This window comes from Electrophorus electricus, chromosome 2, assembly GCF_041902795.1.
Source record: "Electrophorus electricus isolate QZ-2024a chromosome 2, ASM4190279v1, whole genome shotgun sequence".
Classification (NCBI taxonomy): domain Eukaryota; kingdom Metazoa; phylum Chordata; class Actinopteri; order Gymnotiformes; family Gymnotidae; genus Electrophorus; species Electrophorus electricus.
The window spans coordinates 34,287,054-34,309,234 of NC_137498.1; the positions used below are offsets into that span (position 1 = coordinate 34,287,054).

Genomic DNA, 22,181 nt, shown 5'->3' on the forward strand with positions numbered 1-22,181 from the left:
CTTTCACTGATAAACAATAAACAAAATCCCTTTTAAGTTATTCTTCTCATTCTGTTCACCTGTCCTATTTTTAACAAAATAGCTCCAAAATGCATAATACAATTCGGAATTCATACATGCCTCTATTGATGAAGAGGTATATACATAATAAAATTAGTCCATCAATAGTTGAAATTATTATTCTTTTTGTTACAAGCCCTGTCTATTGCCACAGTGCCTGACTAGTAAAATCCAGAGCACATTAGACATAGGAGTGCAACCATGTCTTGCTCAGTGAACAGAAGGTTTCTTATAAATAGAAGAATCTGAGTACAAGGGTGGGACTGGCCTCGGCAGCAGATTGCGAAATGGGGGGAATGCAAGCAATTTCCCCCTGCTGGGAGAGGGTATGGTGCCGATAGAATGTGTGTTTTTGATAAGGGAGTGTTCTTGTGTGAGTGGTGCGTCTGGCTGAGCAGATAGGGAGGGAACAGAAGGCCTACACTCTGGGTTATTGAGCTGAACTATTAAAAGCTGGGCACTACTGCGGCCAGCTGAAGTTTGCCACACACATTTGCAAGAATGGCTGCAGATGAAATGTGTTTTTCACTAGGTGGATTTGAAAACTTTCCACTCCGACATTAAACTTCCACTTGTTCCATTCCATTGTTGTTTCATTAGTTTTTATCTTAAATGACATGATACATTATGTCTGATGTCACTGGATTTGAGGAATCTCTGCAAACAGGGTACTGAAGTAGTTTAATTGTCCATCTTTTAAATGCACATCAATAAATGACACAAGGGGAGAAACAAAGACCAAAATGCATGCTTACAAAGCACAGTATGCTAATTTCTTACCCTGATATCGAAAGATATACTGGATATTTGGCATTGTAATATATATTATTATTGGGCATATATTTCCTTGTAATTTGCGGCATATGTTAGGTGCACATCCTGCATTTATCATTTGGGTGAGTTAAGGATTCTCTTCATTAATGGTGTGCTGGTATGCATCCAAAATCCTTCTTCTTCTTGATAATTCCTCTAAGATGGAGGTATTTCAAAAGGAAATGATGATTGTGATCAGTAAGTGAATTTCTCAAGTACAGAGTGAGGTGCTTGAGGTAAACAATCAAGCATTAGCAAGTATCATCATCTAGGTACTTCTGTTTTTCCTAAATATAGTGGATTGCAGAAATGTGATATGAACACATGAAATCAGTTCATCAGGATTAGATTCCAGCTTTACCAATGCCTTTATTTCCTTTATCAGGTATATATATCAGGCATAGCCTACCAGTCAGTTTGCCATCTGTTCATATGGCGGAAGTATGTGTTTGGGATTCTCCAGTATCTATTTAAGATGCACAACATTTCTGCACTCAAAAAAGACAGCAGCGGCTAAAAACAGACATTTAAATATCACCCAATTTTTATGTTGATCTTTTGTTATCCTTGAAAATATAATCAGGCTTTTGATAGACTACCAATACAAGATGCACTTTAACAGATCAAATGGATTTATGTCCATGAAAGAGGTCTTTTGGGACCTTCATGAAATCATGATTTAGTGATTTGGCTAGATGCCACATTAGATGGATGGGTTTGCAGTGTTCATATTTTAAACAGTGTCTCACACAACAGTGTGTCATGAAACATTAAAGAGGAGGTAGACGTATGGTTAGAGCCAAGGGCACCCTCCATGCTACTCTGAGTCCCAGAGTAAGCTGAACCTTATCAACTGTGGCCTATCTGTCCTCTCTGACCTGCTTGGCAGATTACAACCATCCCCTGCCTGGAGAGATGAAGGAGGGGAGTTGAGCAGTGATGTACAGAGGGAGGTTTATTCTCTGTGTTATTGAGAATTCACTATATCTGTCACTGTTTTACTCCTTTGTATGCTCTCTCACCCTGCATGCCACAGATACTAATCTAGTTCAGCACTTGTCTCCTATTTTGCTGTTTTACACTTTCTTCCACCTTTTTTCATTCTTTTTTTTCCCTCATTTGGGTGTTTGCCATATAGAGATGTTTGCTGTCCTGTTGTTAATGCATCGCATTATAGTAGTGCATTGCGTTACATTGTAAAACAAAATATTATAAATCGTAATGACAGTTTCCAGTTGATAATGGTAGTTAAATTACCTGTAGCCCACCTGTTTAATGTTAACAAAAGATTAGCCTATAATAAGCAAGTCCAAACAACCATCAAAAAGACCAAAACAGATATTAACAATGTATCAAATGCATGCATGTTGTTACAGGAAGTTTGTTTCATATCATCAGAGAGACAGAGACAAATAGGTATGCAATAAAACATTTTGAAATATAAATACAACAGGTAATATATCCTACTAAATGGTTTGTCAGATTTAAACCTGGAGTGTTTTTGTATGTTTTTAAATTTTATGTTTGTCTTAAAGAGAACAGTTGTGATGATTTTGACATGCAGTTTGCACAATGTTAACTGGTGGGTATAAGCTTCCCTTACTTGTATATTATATTAACATCAACTAACAAAACAAAATGTGTACACCAAATCTACTTTGGTATGCCTAATATTATTTCATGAGTAATTTATTATAGTTATGTATTTTTATTTAATGATTTATTACATATTACGTAGTGGATATGATTTTAGTTTTAAAAATCTGATTGAGAACATCAAAATGTAATAAGACTTCTTTTTTTAAGATCCATGGCAAGTTTGAGAATGACATGCAAATATTACTCGTACTGCAAATGTGGATGCTCTCACAAATAATGGGTGGTCATATAAAGGCTATTGTGATATATCATATTTGCAGATGAGGCCTCTTAAATCCATTAGTGTTGCCTACTTACTCTGATGACAGTTATGGTCTTGTGAGCTCCCATCTTAAATACAAGTAACACTCTGGGGTTTCATAAAATCAATTAATGTCCTTTTCCTCTGAGTTATGACCAGACCCCAATGAACTGGAGAAATGCTTCTGATATTTGCATCTTAAGTGTATTTAAATATACTTTTTCCCTGGTTGAGGTCTCTGAAGAACTAAATGTGCCCACTAGCTTTTTAATGTCTTTATTCAAGCCATCTGTCACAGACCTAATCAGAATGGTACTTATAATATGGTAGTAGGCTTCCAATCAAAGAAACTGTAGAACTGCACCATATTAAATTATTTGTTACATTATAATAAATCTGACAACAAGCTCACTGGCATGTGACTTAGGGAAACATGAACTGTGGTGTATGTTAATCAGTTGTTTTTTCCAGATATTTGTTAATCTGGCTAAAAAAGGTTTAACAAAGTGATGGTGTCACTTGCTTTATAATGTCTTGATACTGAGCACACAATAGTTCTGTATTACACAGATTTACAGATTAGGGTTTAATAGTACAAACAAAAGTTTATGATTAGCAGGTTGTAATTTGCTGAGTGATTCAGGTTATTATATTTCTGTTTTGTATTATATTTCTAGTTTCTGTTTTGTTCCACTTTTCTTAATTAAATCTGTGCCTTTCCTTTGTGTTCGATGGATTTGTAAAATAGGCGCATTTCTCTTGCTGTTATCAGTGTTCTCCAATGCTGTGCCATAAATATTTGGAGGTTTGCCCTTGATCTCCTTCACACTGAGGTGCAGTGTCTACATGGATTTATTCCAACCATGCACAACAGCAGCTGATCTCACTAATGAGCTCTCTACCTTAACAACAAAGTGAAGCTAATTAGTGAAATTAAGTGGTATGGTGTATGGCTTGAACAAATGCCTGTGGACAGTGCAGTCCCTGGAGGAACAAGTCCTGTCTTTAACCAACATGTATCATCCTACCTCCTGCTGTTGTTTCCAGTCTGCCTTTTCGCAGCTACCTATGTCAATCTGGGTCTTTTTTTCAATACATGCAGTGAAACAGTGGAATATTATGAACACAGCAGTAAAAATACATAGTATGAATTATCAGCATCAGCATTGGTTAATTAAAAAATTACCTAAGATCTTTTTGTTAAATGCAACCAGTTGTGCTTGTGAAGGTAATCTATAGCAGGGATTCTAAATTAGAATGTGGAATTCAGTTTTGTGGAAGACAAAATGATTCCATGGCAAGCACAAAATAACAACAACAACAAGGCAAACTATTCTTTTAGGGCCTTAATGCAGTAATTGGTACAAAATATCCCTAGAGAAAAGACTCCATAAACTAACACTGCAAAACAAAGTAGCTTTTCTGTAAGAGTTCCTCTTTGTGAAATTCTCTTCCATTCAGTGTGAAAATGACTGTGTTTTTAAATCTCTTTTAAAGACATGCATGATAAGCAGCATATAAATAAACTTTTATTATACACTCTACCACTTGAATTGCATTATCTTGGAGAGCTGAGAAATTTTTATTGGAAAAACTCAAGTAGCATCACTGAATGTTGCAATCTGATGTACTGCTACTAAAGAGGAAATTACTTTTAAAAGATGAGTTTCCACTCATTCTGTGTGCAGTGCAATTTTGGGCACTCCAGAGCTGGCTAAGACTCAGTCTCCTGCAATCAGTCTGAGACAGATGCCACCAGAGCAGCCTTCTGAATAGGCCTCTCGGATTCTCCCTGCCTTCGATCAAACCTTAAATGGTTGAGGCAGGCATACAGTGTTCATCCTCAATGCCCCCCCCCCCCACCACCTCGCCCAGCCCTTTATATCTGGTACTGAACAGGCATGCAATACAGTTGGCACGTTTTGCTTCCACAAGAGTTCTTCCTTAAGAGAAAAACTGAAGGAGAGAGTATTCTCAGTTATATCATGGATTTAAATGGGCATGACCATCTACATTTGGTGAAATGTAATTACCAGATTAAAATAAAGAGAATGAGAATTATGAGATGTTAGATGCAGGAGTTTTGATGGACATTTTTGTACTTACCTTTCATGTTCTCCAGGCTGAGGATCAAAATGTTCCCCTACTCTTAAAAGGGAACCTTGGGAACTTTATTCCAGATAGATAGTACTCATTCCTAACAGCAAAAATAAGAATGAAATATTGTTGGCTTCCAATGTTATCTATCATAATTGATCAGACCATTGTATCCACAAATTACTGGGGACATCATGGATATCATGCTTGTGAAACATGCTGCTGATATGTAGGTTACCTATTTGCACTTGAGAAATAGGTTTCATATCATACCAATGGTAAATCTGAAACTTCATTTTCTTTGTGCTATAGATCACATGATGGACAGACATTCTGTTATTCTTTCCTTTTCGTATACTGTGGCTGCAACCCCAAGAAATTATATTGTATCTGATTTGACAAAGGCTTGAGTAGAAAGGTTTGATGCAATGACAGTGAGTCATTAGTCCCAAAGGGATTCTACAATTTCTTCCTTGTTTCTTTTCAAACCAGCACTTTATTCCAAACTTCTCTGACTGGTCAGACAGTGATAGTGACCCAGTCCATTGTAGTGACTTTTGAAGCATCCTGCTTAAACAGACTGGGGACTGGAGGTTTGCTGGATGCTTTCAGGCCAAATGCGCACAGTGTCCACAGAGTTAGGATCTGTTGCCACTAGAACTATTGAGAGGAAACTCCCCATAGACATGGTGAAGGACAGAATGAAGAGATCTGTTCCTCTCGAGCAGTAGCAGACTGCCTAGATTTAGTACTCTTGTGTGCTATCAATGGTAAATGCTACTCTGAACATCCAGTGTGAAGCTCAACTAATGTATGACACTAAGCACTGTTCACAAGGCTAAGAAGGCTAAGAAACACCACTGGCAGTGTTGAGTTAAAGGGAATGTGTTTCTTGGATTTGTATAATGAGTATTCTATCTTGGGCAATTCCTAAGTGCTTAAGGTAATTGTGATTCTTTTAGTGTCAGCTCTATATCTTATAGCATGCCAACCTTTGGCTCATAGCATGTCTGATATATGATATCTTAAAATAGACCATGATGTGGGCTGAAATGGAGAGTGGCTGTTGGCAAAGAGAAGAATGAAGTAAAGTAGGAAACAGGTAAGAGCAATGTCACAGGGTACTAGTGGTGGGAGTTAACAAAAGCCAGCAACATGGCCAAAGGGAGCAGAATTTTTTTATTGTCAGATATGAGAGTGCAGCTTAGGTGTGCCATGGCAGCCAACTCCTTGGACATGAGCAGCTGCTTGTTTGTGACACACACACACACACACACACACACACACACACACACACACACACACACACACACACACACACACACACATACACACACTGCAGTACTGCTGAAAGTATCATGACACCTGTGACAACAGTGCATGTAAGTCATTATATGATGTCTGTTTTGATAATAAGTAATGGTTGTAACTTGTAATGGTTAATGTGCACCAAAAGACTTATACAATGAAACTGTATTCATGCATATTTGCTATCCATGCTGTCTTTTGTATGTTTATGGTCTTATTATTTTGGTTAGTGAAACAGTTTTTAGAAATGGAATTTATGATTTAAATAAAATTTGAAAAGGTACTTGTTCTCAGTAATTTTTTAAAAGTTCCTTGAAACTTATGACAAGTTTAAAGGTTAATAGTATTAAAAAGATGTCTGTGCAATGTCCTGAGGGTATTATGCATAGGCATTTATACATTTTTCAGCTAGTGTGTGAGTGTATTAGCATAACCAAAAGCAGTCTTGTCCACATGGCCCTGTTGTAGCTGAAGTGTACACTTCCTGAATGGAATGATGAAACGTCTTATATGTCAGCTTTATAAGCAGCAGCCCTATCATTATACACTGGCTTTGCCAACCCCTTGACAGATCTCATTCAGGGATGAACATTCCAATAAAAGTGCTGCTTTTGACAAGGTATCTGAATATACATGCAGAGGCATGATAGTGCACTGTATAATACTGCTATGCAAAGCAAATTCAATTTCAAAGCCACAAGGAGCTATAACATCTTGCACCTTTTGGGCAAACATCAAAATTGGGGGTTATTCTGTTAATTTCTTGAATTTTTAGTTTGGTCAAGTGTTTTGATTATACACAGTGCTTCATTGGAAAATCAAATTTTATTTAAATAGTGTACCCTTTTTTACTGTGTACCTTTTTTCTAACCTGGCAACCTTTGGCTATAAATCCAATATTATGTAGCAGCTTTGGCAAATAGTTTTCCTGTCTATCCTGAGAATTGGCATAAATATATACCAGATTATTAGCTTCTCTTTCATCATAGTGGTCTGTGAAAGTGCCTGTCACATTTGATTTTGTTACAGTTCAAAGAAATGTTTAACATACACCTGAGGCTTCAGTAAATCCCATAATTAGGATTTGATGTGGTCGGCTTATATCAAATCTCATATTCAGTGTCATGCCAGGTTTATAACTGCCAAGGTGTCACAAACACAGTGTAACGCTAATAATCTTTGTCAAATGATCATTGTCTTCTGTTTTGAACTCTGTGCTGCAAGCTGTATTCTTGGCATGTCTCACACAGATATCTTTTTTCACTTTTGGCTTTAAGAGGTTTTCATGGACAAGTCTCATCTCCAGCATGTCTGTACAATCTTTGAACAGATCATGCTGTTTGAATGGGTCTTAATATGGGTGAATCCATACAGTACACTTCACCTGAAATGCAGACATATGTGTCTAGCTGTTGCTAGTGATTGTAGCTGGATTAAACTCTAGTTCTGATCAAAGGCAGCAAAGGGATGATGAACCAAGACTGATACATTCACTGAGTTCATACATTTGTGCTTATTTAACTAATTTTGTAAAGAATGTCAAAAGTAGGCAGACAGTCAGTGTGCCAGGAGGTAAACACTAAAATGATTTGTTTTGTTAAATAAGAGTGCTAAAATTGTCCAAATCATCTGTGTTCTTCCTACAGATTAACTGGGTTCCAAATCCCAGCTCCTGTCACAAGCACGGGGTCCGTCTTCTCCCTGCGACTTACCAGTGATTTTGCTGTGAGTGCTCATGGCTTCAAAATCTATTATGAAGGTGAGAATCCTCTTTTTGGTGTTCCTGGTCCACTGCATTCAACTTTCTTGCCGATGCCTCATACTTGATAAAACCCACAGCATACCCAGTAATAGGGAATTAGACTACTGGCAACTGGCAAGTCAGAGGACACTGCAAAACCATGAAAATGATAATCATGGTTACTGAAACTTGTTGAAGAGCTGCTCTACAACTAAACCTCTCATCAATTCCCATCAAAACTACTCAAATTACAGTCACACTGTTAACAACCTGTTAATGAGCTAGAATGTTCCTTTAATCACACATATATAGCTTCAGTCATCAACTTTAGAGATACTGTTCATCTCATTATGTGTATGCATGGCTTGCATAATGAGACATTTCTCCCTTTTTTGATGTCACAACTGTCATATTGTGTGGGTGTGAAGGATTTCTGCTAAGACTTCTGGGTTCAAAATTCGGAACCCAAAATTAAATTGCTTTTAATGTTACATTATGCTTACATGAGTCAAGGTGTGTGAAAATCTTAGCCTTCTACATCAGTAGAAAATTAAATATTCAAAAAACATTCAGTCTTACACACTACACCATACCCATTACCATGATTACTGCTATATCACACATACATCATACACCCTTCATTCCATACAATACAAACTAACATGCAGTACAGACAACATACATAAACATACCTATCTAATATACATTAACCCTGAGCAGACACAATACAGAGATAAGTGGGCTGTTCATCAGTAGGGGGAACTACTACTCCTGTAGTATAATGGACCTTTATCTTTTCTCTGAAAATTGAATATCATATTGGATGCCAACATCTCCATTACTTTTGTTTTCTTGCCTTTAGCATTTCTCATAATATATGTCATCTAACACTGGCTTTAAAAGTTCCTCATTTATTGCATTCTCTATTTAAGACAACTGCAGGAAGTCTAGTTATCTCCAGAAGATCTGCAATGCCTATCCAGATACGCACCTGGCCTCAATTCACTTCTCATCATATGCTTTGTAACTCAGGTCTTATGTGTTGTACCTCAGAGACAGAACAAGCAGTTTCTAAACTGTATGGATGTTGTGTCTGTAGAGCTGTTAGTACTTTTTGTCTGTAGTAGAAAAAAAGTCATCACCTGCTAGCAACACTCATCATTCAGACCATGCAGCCCACTCTCCCGCCTGTTCCAATTTTCTTGGTCTGCTTAACAGAGCCGCAGTCCTGTTCCAGCCTGAGCAGCACTGCCCCATTGGGCCTGGCCCCACACTAGTGCCAGACATAAGGAGAGGGACACCACACACCACCAAAGTCTCTATTACATGTTTACTGGTGAACATGTTTACTGCTGTCAGTGTAGCTTCTATATCTAAGCTGGATACTTGCGTCTACTACACCATCATCTATGAAATTGACCCTCTTTGTAGGGAAAGGCTTCATTTTTTAACATCCAGATCACTCACACTGAGGTAAAAGGATGCTAATGACAAAGACCAGAAACACATATGCAGTTTCCATTTTGTCTGAATGTTTCTGTTAACAGAGCTAGTCAGATTAGAGTAAAATATTATAGTGAGAAATATAATTTAGATATACCAAACACAATGTGGGATTTTTCTGCTCTAAGTTGCCTATTTTTCACAGGTGTCTGATTGCAGAAGTATATCTTGGGAAGAGTTGGATTACAGTTCTTCCCAAGATGTGATAGGGATGATTGGCACCATGGCACTCTGCTTCTCAGGATCTGTCTGTGCTTTTGTGTGTAGTGATATATCATCACATAGCAGAAAGGAAACTTGGTGCTACATGTAGTGCAGCTTATAAGTAACTGGAGAGTGATGCACTGTGTTGTTTTGGCCCTGTATTCCATTTTAAAATAAAACAACAAGGTTAAAGTGCAGAATGTCAGCTTTATTTAATGTGTATTTCCATTTATAATCAGCAAATCAGACAGGAATCACACAATCCCTTTTAAACAAAGCTTCCCTTTTTCAGAGCACCAAAAGTAACTGGACATTTGGCTATTAAGTTGCTTTTTGGCCAGCTGGATGTAATTGAATAATTAGATCATGCACAAGAGAGCTAACAAGAGGCCTAGTGTTCTTTATGTGGAATGTTCTTTATGTGGAATGTTCTTTGTCTGTCTTGAAATCCACTGAGCATACATTCACTTTCTGAATTAAAGACGAAAGTGAATAATATCTCCAAAACAAGCAGAAGCTGAAAATGACTCAATAACAGAGCTGCAAAATATATCACAAGGAAAGATACCATTCTAGTGATGTCTATGTGCAGACTTCAGTGAAGATGGAGAGTTCAGATTAGGACTATATGATATGGACAAAAAAAAGAAATACCTGTGTATTCATACCTCAATAATAATATGAATATGACTATGGTTTTACACTTGATGTGTTTAAGTGATGGTTAAATATATATATAAAATATATATATATATATATATATATATCAAATGATTTTCAAAAATGCAACTGCTTTAAAACAGTTAAGCACAGTCACAGATCTTGCACTATGTTAGTTTTCAATAAGTAGACTAAATGAAAATAATAATAACTAAAGCAAACATGCTGACTTTAGCCTCATAGTCATTGTTTTAATGATGGAGCACAGCACCAGTGTGTCATTGTGTAACTGTTTTGTTTAGACCAACACTGTAGGCAGACCTTACTACTACAAAAGCAGAAAATGTTTTAGCCCCTGATATAATTTGCATTTATATCTGATTAACCTTTTTTAACATGTTGAATGATTCACAGTATACCTAAATCACTCTTACTAGGATTTGGAGTACGGAATATAAGGAGGAAGCAGATGGTGTCAAAAATAGCACAGCTAACAGAATTATCTCTGGAGTGCATCCTACTGGCTTCAGGTCATTCTTATTTTGGCCATGAACCACTGAGAGCTGTCCTGGGGCTGTAGTATAGTGAATGTTAATTTCAAAGACAGTTCTTTACCAGGAAAACCGGTCTCTCAGAACCAGAGTCAGCATTCCTCTTCAATTCCTTGCTGCTGCAAATACATGCGCCTAAAGCCAGTGTACTCATGGGGGAGTAGCATAGGTGAAATGTTGTATAAGAAGTCCACAAGCTTAACAGAAAATGCTAGAAAACTTTTATTAAAGAGCCATACTGGCCTAATTCAGAATAATAAGAGAAAAAGAACGTTTGCTTTATTTCTTGACTATCTGCTATAAATATCACGTTCGACTCATGTAACATAGTAAAAGGCACCTCACCACTGTGCTGCATCATTAATAAACCAGGTAAGATGAGAGTACAGTCAACCCACCAGGACTGTGTAGCCATGTGGGCCAAGGAGTCCAGCTGTGAACAATAAGATTACACTCAACCTCATAAGGTAATGATAGCATCTCCCTGCTAGGCCTCCTCCATCTGAGCCTACAATATGTAGGGAGGTCAGATAATATCCCTCACCTGCACACCTCAACCACAGAACTGGTCTGGCAATGAGTCAGAGATGATTGTTTTTCACTGACAAGAGAAGAGTGATAGACCCCTTACTGGGCCAACACTGTCAGCGGGGTTGTACCACTGCTACATACACACAAACATGTACAAACACACACAAAAACACACCACCAACACTCAAATATGATGAAATCAAAAGGGGACTCTCCTTTACCTATGGCACATAATTAAATTAGTGTTGAATTTATTTGACTCCAGGAACATAAACACTGTTGCCAGAGTTTCCAGGAAACCATAATCATGTATCCCTAAATAGCACCTTAATTTTGGTTGCATTCTATTTTCCCAGAAACCATAATGTGTCCCCACTAATGTCCATTAACTATTTTTAATACTTTCTTCAGACAGTTTCCTTTAGGCCTACCTGATTTGACCAAACATTTTTATTTGGACTTGATTCTGTGTTATCAGTCCAATCTGAGTGACAGCTAACTGTTTCACTTACTTTTCATGATTAACTATAAACTAATAGGAAGATGTTCAATAACTCAAAGCGTAAACCACCATCTGCAGCAATTGCTATTCTAGGAATTGGTTATTTGAAAATGAAACTGTCTTAAGTGTACTGATGAAGACTGGCAGTTGAAGGCGAGCTGAATGTTAATAGTGATGTAATAGCTTATGCCACACTTCTGCAAAATTTTATGAATATACATGTTTATTTGAATTTGATTAATGTGTCATAGAATATATTGTATTCATTAAAAACAATTTTAACCCTTATAATAAAAATAAATGTGCATGTCTATAACAAAAAATAAATTGAAATCATAAATATTCAGTAAAGGGTCAGTATATATTCAGTACCCCATAGAAACTGTATTCCTATGTGCCACCTAAATATCAGAAATGTAGAGGTGTTGTTGTTAATATTGAAATGAAACATGGATATCATGCTATAAACTGAACTGAAGAAAATGTGCGAAAACAGAAAAAATGCCCTTAGACTTCATAGGGTTAAATTTTAATTCAGTGCATTAAGAATTTTGCCAAATTATAACATCAACACATTTTACAGTTTACATCAAGTGATACTGCACACACTGTTACAGGCTTGTGGTTGCTACACTATTGTACTGTGACAAATTAGCATGACTGAGATGAGACAGATAAATAATCACCATGGGATGTAAGGCAGCACTGAAGCTGTGGACTTGCTGTATTAGCTCCTGCTGTAAGATGTTGAAGTTCAAGTGTTAGGATACACCACTAAATATATGTGCCTATTCTGAAGTAAAAAATAAATAAATAAATAAAAAATTTAATAAAAGTCTATTTGATTATTTAAATATGAATTTTAATTGTGTATATTTTTTAGATAGATGAACATGTGAGTTTAATGTTTTGGATTCCCCTTACAAAGTTTCAGTCATAAGAGGAAATACATAAGTTGTTAAATCCGTTGTTAGTAAATCTGCAGGTTTCAAGACAGGTTAAAAGTATTCAGTTAAATATTTATTTGATTAAAAATAAACTTGTTGATGGAATATTCTTTCATAAATACTTCCTGGGTTGACAGTAGTGTGACACATTGGCCTTTATTCTTTCAGTCAATGACTTCTTCCACTTTTTGCTCCATAATTAATCAGTTGGCTTCACGTTCTAATGATCATTGTCAAAGGTTTTTCTTAAAAGTATATAATGTCAGAGTCCATGTTTTACTGATAAAACCTTGTCAACTCCAAACTCATTAATTGCCTGTTTATTACAGCAAATGCATCTTTACACGTTGACAATTTTTTTTCATAAAAATAACTTTATAGATACAACAGTTTAATTTGCCTGAAGCAACACGATGCTCACATTAGCAGAGGTTTAAATAGATAGACAAAACACAAGACATTAAACCCCATGCAGGTGAGTGCTAGCACGGAGGGCGTGGTTACAAATAAGGGTGAAACCCCCTGCACATGGCAGGCCATACCATGTGACTTGTGGGAGGGAGTGTCCCGTGACCGAGGGAAATTGCTGAAATATCATTTTTGTTCATAGAGGTCCCTAACCTTCTGCCCTGTGGATGTGCTGTAATTAGGTGAGGCAATTACCCACTGTGCTACATAACAGTGATGTTAAACTTTGCAATCTGGAGTCCAGGGAGATTTTTCTGCATATTCCACTGCTATATGGAAACAATCTAGCCTTTTTCCAGGCCATTACTCCAGCCCTCATTAGCACAGGTCCTACTTGCCATCCAGTTTTTGTCCAGTCTGTCTTTCCACATCTTGACCCAGTTCACGACCAAAGCAGTGTGGACTAGGGCTGCGGAAATAGATTAATTTAGTAGCTGATCGAGTAAGCCTATTCTATAGATTACTCCATCGACCAATCAAGCAATCGGATAAGAAATAATTTTGCTTTATTAAAAAGCAGCAGTAAACACACAAATGGGAATCTAAGACAGGTCTCTTAAAATGAACTAAGTGGTTTCTATTTTAGAAAAATCAACTTTTTTATTGTTTAAATTTCATACAGTATATGTCAAAACTAGTATACTTAACTGCCATATTTCATTCTGGGTTTTAAATAAATTTTCTGAAATTCAAAAACAAAATAAGTACATAAATAAAATTAAAATATTTTTTAAGAAAGGTATCCATATTTTCATGTGACGTTCTATTTTTCATGTGATTTTTGAGATATATGTGGACATCCGTTTGTGAACGGAGTTGTTAAATATTATTTTGACAAATCTGGTATATCTGTGCTATTGTTGGTATGATTGGCCAACTGAAAAAAGTTTGGTTGAGAGACTATAATATAAAAAAAAAAAAAACATAAACAGGTAAAACTAAGTAATTTCCAGTACAGTGGATATCTAGTGGGCCTCAACTGTGTGAAAGCAGAAAGATTTTGAAAACAGTAGCTTAGATACATTTCCCAGAACATTTATCAGAGCAGTGTACCAAAGGTGATTCCCTAGTATATTTCTTCATTCATTCAATTCTCTTATATGTAATCAAAATACAATTGTATGTCATGTCACTTACTCCAGTCCATTTACTATAATGCCTACTGCATACATCCAAAAATGTAAAATTCAACATCTCTGTCAGTACACATGACGAGAAATCACTTCGGCACAATTCAACAATTTCACCAGCTATCTGATTAGCTACTGTGCTAGCTAACCTCTCTAATATAGCAGCGGCATGACTGCATGACTTCTCGAACGCTGAGAGTGAATTTCTTCTATCCCAAGCATGATGGTACGGACTGTGTGGACTCTGGCTAAGCTCCACTTCTGCTTTCAACTGAACATATTTGTCTTTCATCTTCAATAGAACCCACTCAACTTCACTGCTATGAAGATATTGGATAGTGAGATTTTATTCATAGCCTCATCATCACTTGCTAATAATTGAAGAAAACACACAAAAATACTCGCAAAAATTCACTTTTTGGTACTTCATGTTATCCTCCCGCCCATCTACTTTAGAAGTAAAACAATATCACCTTTAAAATTGTTTTGGTATGTTCCCATCTTTTTGTTGATAGCAAGCCTATTAATTAGCTAAGAGCTACTGAATCTGTTTTTGGCTTGATGGATGTCTTGCACATTTTGCACAAGGCATGGTGGGGCATAAAAATATTGTGCATATAGTTATATGGATTAAAAGAATCCTTGATGCAAAGAATTTGCTTCAATCATTTTTAGTAATCAAGCCTTAGTGTGGAGTTTGTGTTTATAGGAAAGTGTTACATCAGGTGGTGTATGCATCATTTCATCTGTTAGAGAGAGCAGTGCCATCTAAGAGTGCACCTGAGAGTGCACCTGTAGAAAAAAACTGCACAGCCCATTCCGTTCTCTAGTGCTTGGATCGAGCTCTCTGTTTCCTTCTGCTGGGATGTGCTCTTATTATTATTCTTTTCCCCAATCCCATTGCCAAGTGCTCATCACGTTATCAATAACATGAGTTATAGTACATTAAAAGTAAAGTTTAGCTGATCCTGATGAGCCCTTTACTTTCATTTACTATTAATTAGTTTTCTACCAAATGTTAGTAGAACTATTTTGCCTACAACCAGAGATCTCACAATAATAGTGTTTCTTATTATTTTTAATTAACTAATCTTTAAATACTTATAATAAAATAATTTAATGGCACAATACAGTGAAAGAATTCTCACCAGTCAATACTACATAAAATTAGTGTTATATTTTAGTGAGACTATTTTCATGTAACTGAGCATCTTTATATTGCAGTCGTCACACAAGTTTGGACTGCCATTTTCCAACCAGCTGACTCTTGAGTTTTTAAAAATACAATAATTTTAATATTCATTCATCCTCTAAACCGCTTAATCCAGTTCAGAGTTGTGGGGGCTGGACCCTGTCCCAGCAATGCAGGGAGCTAGGAACCAACCCTGGACAGGCTTTCCTGGATATGGCTTTTCCTTTTGTATGATGTTTCAATAGCTAAGAGGAAAGTGTAGCAGTGTGTGTATCCATCTTTGTGTTTGTACTGTTTCTTTTCCAATTATCTATAATGGGAGTGTGGTTTCAAAGGGAAAGCAATTGTGGTGTTTGTGACTTGCCTGTTTTCAGTCAAATGTGGTGTGTGTCTTTAAACAGATCAATTTCTTCCACTGTTAATACACCAGCTGTTAATGCAATTAATCGGTGACTGATGACCTTGTAAAAGAAGACTTTTTTTTCTCACCATGCAGAAACAAGAGAATGGAGTGTCATAGCCCTACCATCAATAACAATTGCACTGAATGGTGAAAAATGTCACTTTACACAACTGAGTCCTGTCAGCTTGCAGGGGAGACTGTTACTCAATAAACCATTAACTTAAGAGTCCATATACATTTGAGTAGCAGCATTAGGTTTAGGATTTTTTTATTTTGATCTCATGGTAAGGCACAAGGGATGTGACAGTGGGGAGTGCCATTAGGTCCTTAGGGTTTTGCAGCAGACACTTACTGTGAATCCATTTGAAGCATCAGAATTTTGTATGAATTATCTTTGTGCCAGTGACACACCCTCACAGTCTTCACTTTGCTGTTGATATTTTATGTTGTTTGACTCAAGTGCATCTACATTAGATGACTCTTGCAGTGCTTGCCTGGCAAACAGGAAATTGATAAAAAGGAAAAAGAAAAATTTGCGAGCAGGTAGAAGAGAATAACTGGACATTATGAACTACACTACTACACTATTAAACATGTCAATAATGTGGACTGAAATGAACATTTTTTAACATTATTAACATGCCAGTGTGTCATATTTGGAATTTCTATCTGCTTCAATAGCTTTATTATAGAAGCTATTTACCATAATGGCCTGATTGCCCAATCATAATTGCAGCATTAATGGCACTTGCAAAATTTGCCACACATTACTTTAAGAGATTAGTTAAAGTATGATGGCATTGGTGTGGTTAATAAGTAAAGAATTTCTCCCTCTGTTTTCTCTGACTGTCTGGATGGTGGGACTGAGATTACTGTTGTTTTGGAGCAGATTTTGATAGGCTTATGTTTTGTCTGGCTCCATAGAGAGTCACCGGATTGCTGCCAATTCCAGGTACCAATTTTGACTCTCACCATGGGTCGATACTTTTGACAGGTGATGGAATTGTTAGACACATACTTCAGACATTTATATCAATATTTGCAGTAGCACTGATGATACCAATAATCATTGTTAGTACAGACAAACCATACTTTGTTCAACATACTGAAGAATCTGTCAAAATACCATGACTACAGTCAATAAGTAGATAGTGACATCTACATTTGGCTAAAGAAATTAACAGACTATTATGTTCTCTGCTGACTGTCTGCATGTTGAATCCAAACAGTTTTTGTTGTTTTTTATTTAAGGAATTGTTTGTTTTAACACTTTTCCAGAAGGACAGGTGGTGCCGCACTTCAAGCCGGTACTGTATGCAGTCTGTCTCATGCTGTGACATGTTTTTACTCTGCTGCTGGGTCCTGGCTGCCATTTCCTTGATATTGACTTGAGCAGAGCTGTTTTCTATGCAGCATGTTAGAGTGCTTAGCAGACCGTGCCAAGCTAGTGATGCATGCAGATGCAGGTCAGACAGGATTAATTAAACTAGTGACTGCCATGCAGAAAGCTCCTAGCCTGGACTGGCTTCAGCAAGGTGAACATGCAAGCCTTCCTATTCCCCCCCTGTTGCTCAAAGCCGCTGCATCTGTGCCATCGCAAGCAATACCAGGTTCTTGCATTGAAATTCCAACCCCTGCCTGACATGACCATCTTGGGAATGGCATTCCCTCTAGGGCAAGAGCTCACTCCTCCGCTGGGTATGCCGTACACAAGGATTGCCGTGGCCAGGGCTGCAGCGCTGCTCTGATTGATGGCGATACTATGGGAGTGACCTTGCAGGTGGTTGCATTCATAGCCTGGCTAATGAAGAGCGCAGCCACTCTCTCTAAATGTGTGTGTGTGTGTGTGTGTGTGTGTGTGTGTGTGTGTGTGTGTGTGTGTGTGTGTGTGTGTGTGTGTAAGGGAGGCCCATCCATCAGCCACCTTCACACTGTGACCAAAGGCTTGATTTCCCCTGATAGCATCTCCCTCTCTCTCTCTCTTTCTGTCTGTGTCTCTCTCTTTTTCTCTCTCTCTCTCTGTTGCCTTCACTGGCTCGTCAATCTCCAATCTACTTGTTTACTTTTGCCACCTTTCTACAAAGATACTGTACACAAACACTCAGCCTGTTGGCTCAGAGCTACTTATGTAAAATCTTGGCTTTATTTCCACAAATATCTAAGCATTTAAACAAAAAATATACATATGGATCTATATACACACATTTACAACACATAAAACAGTGTAGAGTACAACCCCCTCACCCCCTCACCCCCTCACCCCCTCACCCCCCCACAGACAAACACACACACACACACACACACACACACACACACAGACACACACACAGACACACATACCTCTACAGGGTTATCAAAGCCTGGGTGCATGGGATAGCTTATGCATATCTTCTGCAGTTCTAGCCGACTGGCTGCCAACTGATGCCCCTTGCTCCCCCATCACATTTAATATGCAGCTCCACCAATTCTTGGAGAGGCAGAGGAACTAGATCACAGAATGACAAAATCACAAATATTTATCTGTTCCTTCACATATCCTCTAGGGTGAAGTGCTTCTATGTCAACCTGCCCTATAACATTGAAACTGACTGACACAGTAATAATTATTCTGCACACCATTATAGATACATGAGTACATAAATACATGACTGCATGAATACATGCATACATCACACATTTGAGTTCCTCATGAATTATTTTCCATTGAGTGCCTAGTGAATTCTCTATATGCTGTATATATGCTGTTTTACAAACAATTCATCAAAATTAATCAATTCATCTCTTAAAACAATATGAACACTGAACATATATTAGACCTAACATACTACATGCTCATTCCTCTCTAGGGGTGAACATGGCAGCATGCTTTGGACAAAAATAACATATTGCAGATATATTGCTACATATTGTGATTACAATATACCTTGCAAATATTAAAACATAATGAACCCTTAATGTCAGATAGCTAAGGATAATCCTACATTATGTTGATCCAAATGATTTATGTTTGTTGGATCATGTGAATGATGTGATTCATCAGAACGCACACATAAAAAAAAATACTTATCTAAATTACCCGAGAAAAGATAACCTAAGAAAATGTGAAAAAAAGAATCTTTAGAGGGTACATTTGCACATTGGAGCTTCTTGTCCTATGGTATTGCAAAGGGCAACATTGTACAACCAGTTAGTAAAAACAGTGCATATGCTACATACTCTAAAAGAGCTTTACATGTTACAAAATTTTAATCCTCTTTAATTGAACAGTGCATTACTGTCCTCATGTTCATTCTGTAAATTTGAGAGCTGAAGTTGTGATTCATTGTTATGTAGTGACACATCTGGCTGGGAACACATCCACATTTCATAAACCTTTTTTTATGGATGCACTGCTTGCCTCTGCTCTTTCATAAATCTGCTTGCTTTGTTACATGTAGAGTGTATTATAAAAGCAATCCAATGAGGGAAACAGATACACCTGTGGTTCACACTGCATCCACTAGGAGACTGGACATAGAGAGGCACATGGTGAGACATCCATCTGTTATTCTTTTCTTGCTGAAAGCTGCCTGTAACCTCTGTGAAGACTGAGATTCAGTTACCTGCCATGCTTAAAAGCAAGAGGTCTGCAAAATCATTGCTAGACTTCTCTACAAAGGTCTTGGGCACTGTCCATGGTGCTGATTGCCTTATTGCTTTTCAGTGATTCCCCTAAATGCAGGGAGCAAACCAGCCACAATACATTCTACTTGATGAAACAACATGATCCATCACTCACAGTAATTTGGCTGATTCTGCTGCTATACATTCTTATATATATATATATATATATATATATATATATATATATATATATATATATATATAAAAGATTTTTGATCTTCAGAAATTAGGCATCTGCTTCAAAAACAAATGAAATTATCTTTCTTCACAGTTAGGAAGCTGAGACATCAGCTTCCAACCGTTTTGGAAGCTACACTACACCTTAGGATATGGATTGTGTCACATGCCTTGGTGTAGATGAAGTAGTAGTGTAACTCAGATTCTGGAGTTAACCGCTAATCTCTAAGTATCCAATTCACTTAGTACCAATACGTGGTTATTTGAGATAATAGATAAGCCATCTATAGTAGTATAACCTACTAGAGATAACAGGTAGAAAGAGGAAAAGTTAAACCATTGGCAAAAGAGCAACTAGAAGGTGTAAAGCAGTATGGGTCCTCTTCAGTGCTGTTGTTCTGATAGCCTTGTGTCTCCTCTCAAATACAGAAGGATCATTACAAATTACAACAGAATAAACAACTTAGTCCTGGTTCTCTAATGCTGGCTGTATTCCTTGCCTGTGGATATGCCATCAGCATGTACACCACTTCCTCTTCACACTTAACTCTGCACCTCTGTTATGCCTCAGACCATACTGTGCCCTCATTTCACTTGTAATTTATGTCAGCTTCTCTAAATCAGTTCATTTTAATCCACAGTGTATATCTTGACCAGGTTTACCTGAGGCTCAGGCTAGGTTTTTATGGGATTTTTTGTTTGCTTGTTGTTGTTGTTTGTTTGTTTTTTAAGCCAAGGGTATCATCAGTTCCTGAGAGCAATGTCAAAGTTGGATCTAACAATCTTAGCAGTGTGTGACAGTAGCTGACAGGGTTGTTGGATCTCAAGAATCGGGGCAGGGCATGTCTGCCATTACATTTTCTAACCTTACCTCTAAGGGCCAAGTGTACTGTGTGGTGACACACTGAGAGTTTCAACTAGCTAAGAGAGTCTGAGACAGTATACTTTGCCCAGCTCTGTGGGTGGGAAGAATGGCTGTGTTTCCTTCTCCTTCTATCAACATGTGATGCCAGCCAGTCTCCTCCATTATGTTCAGCAATTCTTTGTCATTACATGAGGAACAGGTTTGAAAGATGTAGTGGAAGTCTTCACGTGTTTTGGTCATAGTATATTCGTGTAGCACCTACACTTCTAAGTCGGTAGCTATCATACAATAGTTAGGAACCTATCATGTAGGAATTTGCAGTGTATACATTTAGATAATTTTTTAATGGTTTTGCCAATTATCATCCTATTCATTTGCTTTTCTATCAAAATGAACATTCTAATTCAATTAATGTAAAAAATAAGCACATGTTTGTCATGCTTGATATTGAAAAATAACAATAAGAGTGGGGGCTGGTTGTCCTGGTAAAGACTAATAAAGACTAAAGATTGTCAATCACTGACATTCTAATACAATCAAACTCTAAATGTATTAAATGTTCCATTGATCTGTGCACTACATAAGTAATGTCTCTGTTTTTGCTACTCATTCTAATGCTGTGAGTCAGGAAACTGCTAGTCTGATATAACTGGCCACTTTTTAAAAAAAATCATAACCCAAAGGGGACTAAAAATCATAAAATATGTAAAAGACCATATTTGTTCATATATAGCATTGGTATTGCACTGGCAAGTTCTAGTTCTATAGTTTAATCATTGTGTTCAATTTTCTTTCTGATGAATTTGATATTGGTTATCTTCCTTATTTCTGTTAAATTATGATTCCCTAATGTGGTCTGTTCCTCTGCACAAAGTCCTTCTTGCCATACCAACAGCTAAAATATGCATATGTATCTATTAGAAATCCTATAACACTTTAACATTTGAGTTTCTAACTCAACAACTCTACCTGTCTGTATTGTAAGAGATATTTAATCAGAATTATCAGACTACATGGAGGTAAAATAGGTAAAATTACTGATGCATGGACAACATTTAATTATGTTTATTTTATGTTTCTCCATCAGGTAATATGTCAACTTGTATAAACTGCAGGATAAGGATGCATCACATGCTTAACAGTGCCCTAGCTTACCCATGACTAGTTCTATTAGAACATCTTAACATCTTGCAAAAGTGAATTTACTTGGCACAGACTCCTGGAATTGCTGCATTTATGGCTTTTAAACATTTTGTTATCCTCAGAACATCTTATTTTAATCCAAATTCTCATTAGGCCTTTACTTTAAATCAGAAAGTGTCACATCCACAGACCTGAGCGTTCCCTGTTTTCATGGCAACAGAGTCACTTCCGGGTTTTCGTCCGTTTCCATGGTTCCCTGTCTCCTCCCCTTTCGCTCCAGCTAATCATCGTTTAGCCTTCATTAGTGTGTCTACTTAATCCTT

The 22,181-nt window shown here is 37.2% G+C and overlaps 1 protein-coding gene across 8 annotated transcripts in view; it reads left to right on the forward strand.

Moving 5' to 3' along the window:
* Positions 1-22,181, forward strand: part of csmd3b (CUB and Sushi multiple domains 3b) — a 313,453-nt gene that overhangs the window by 61,572 nt on the left and 229,700 nt on the right. For all 8 annotated transcript variants that reach the window (XM_027011676.3, XM_081700305.1, XM_081700321.1 and 5 more), the window contains exon 3: positions 7,825-7,937. In XM_027011676.3, coding sequence (XP_026867477.2) covers positions 7,825-7,937 — 113 coding nt within the window. The remainder of the gene's footprint in view (positions 1-7,824; positions 7,938-22,181) is intronic.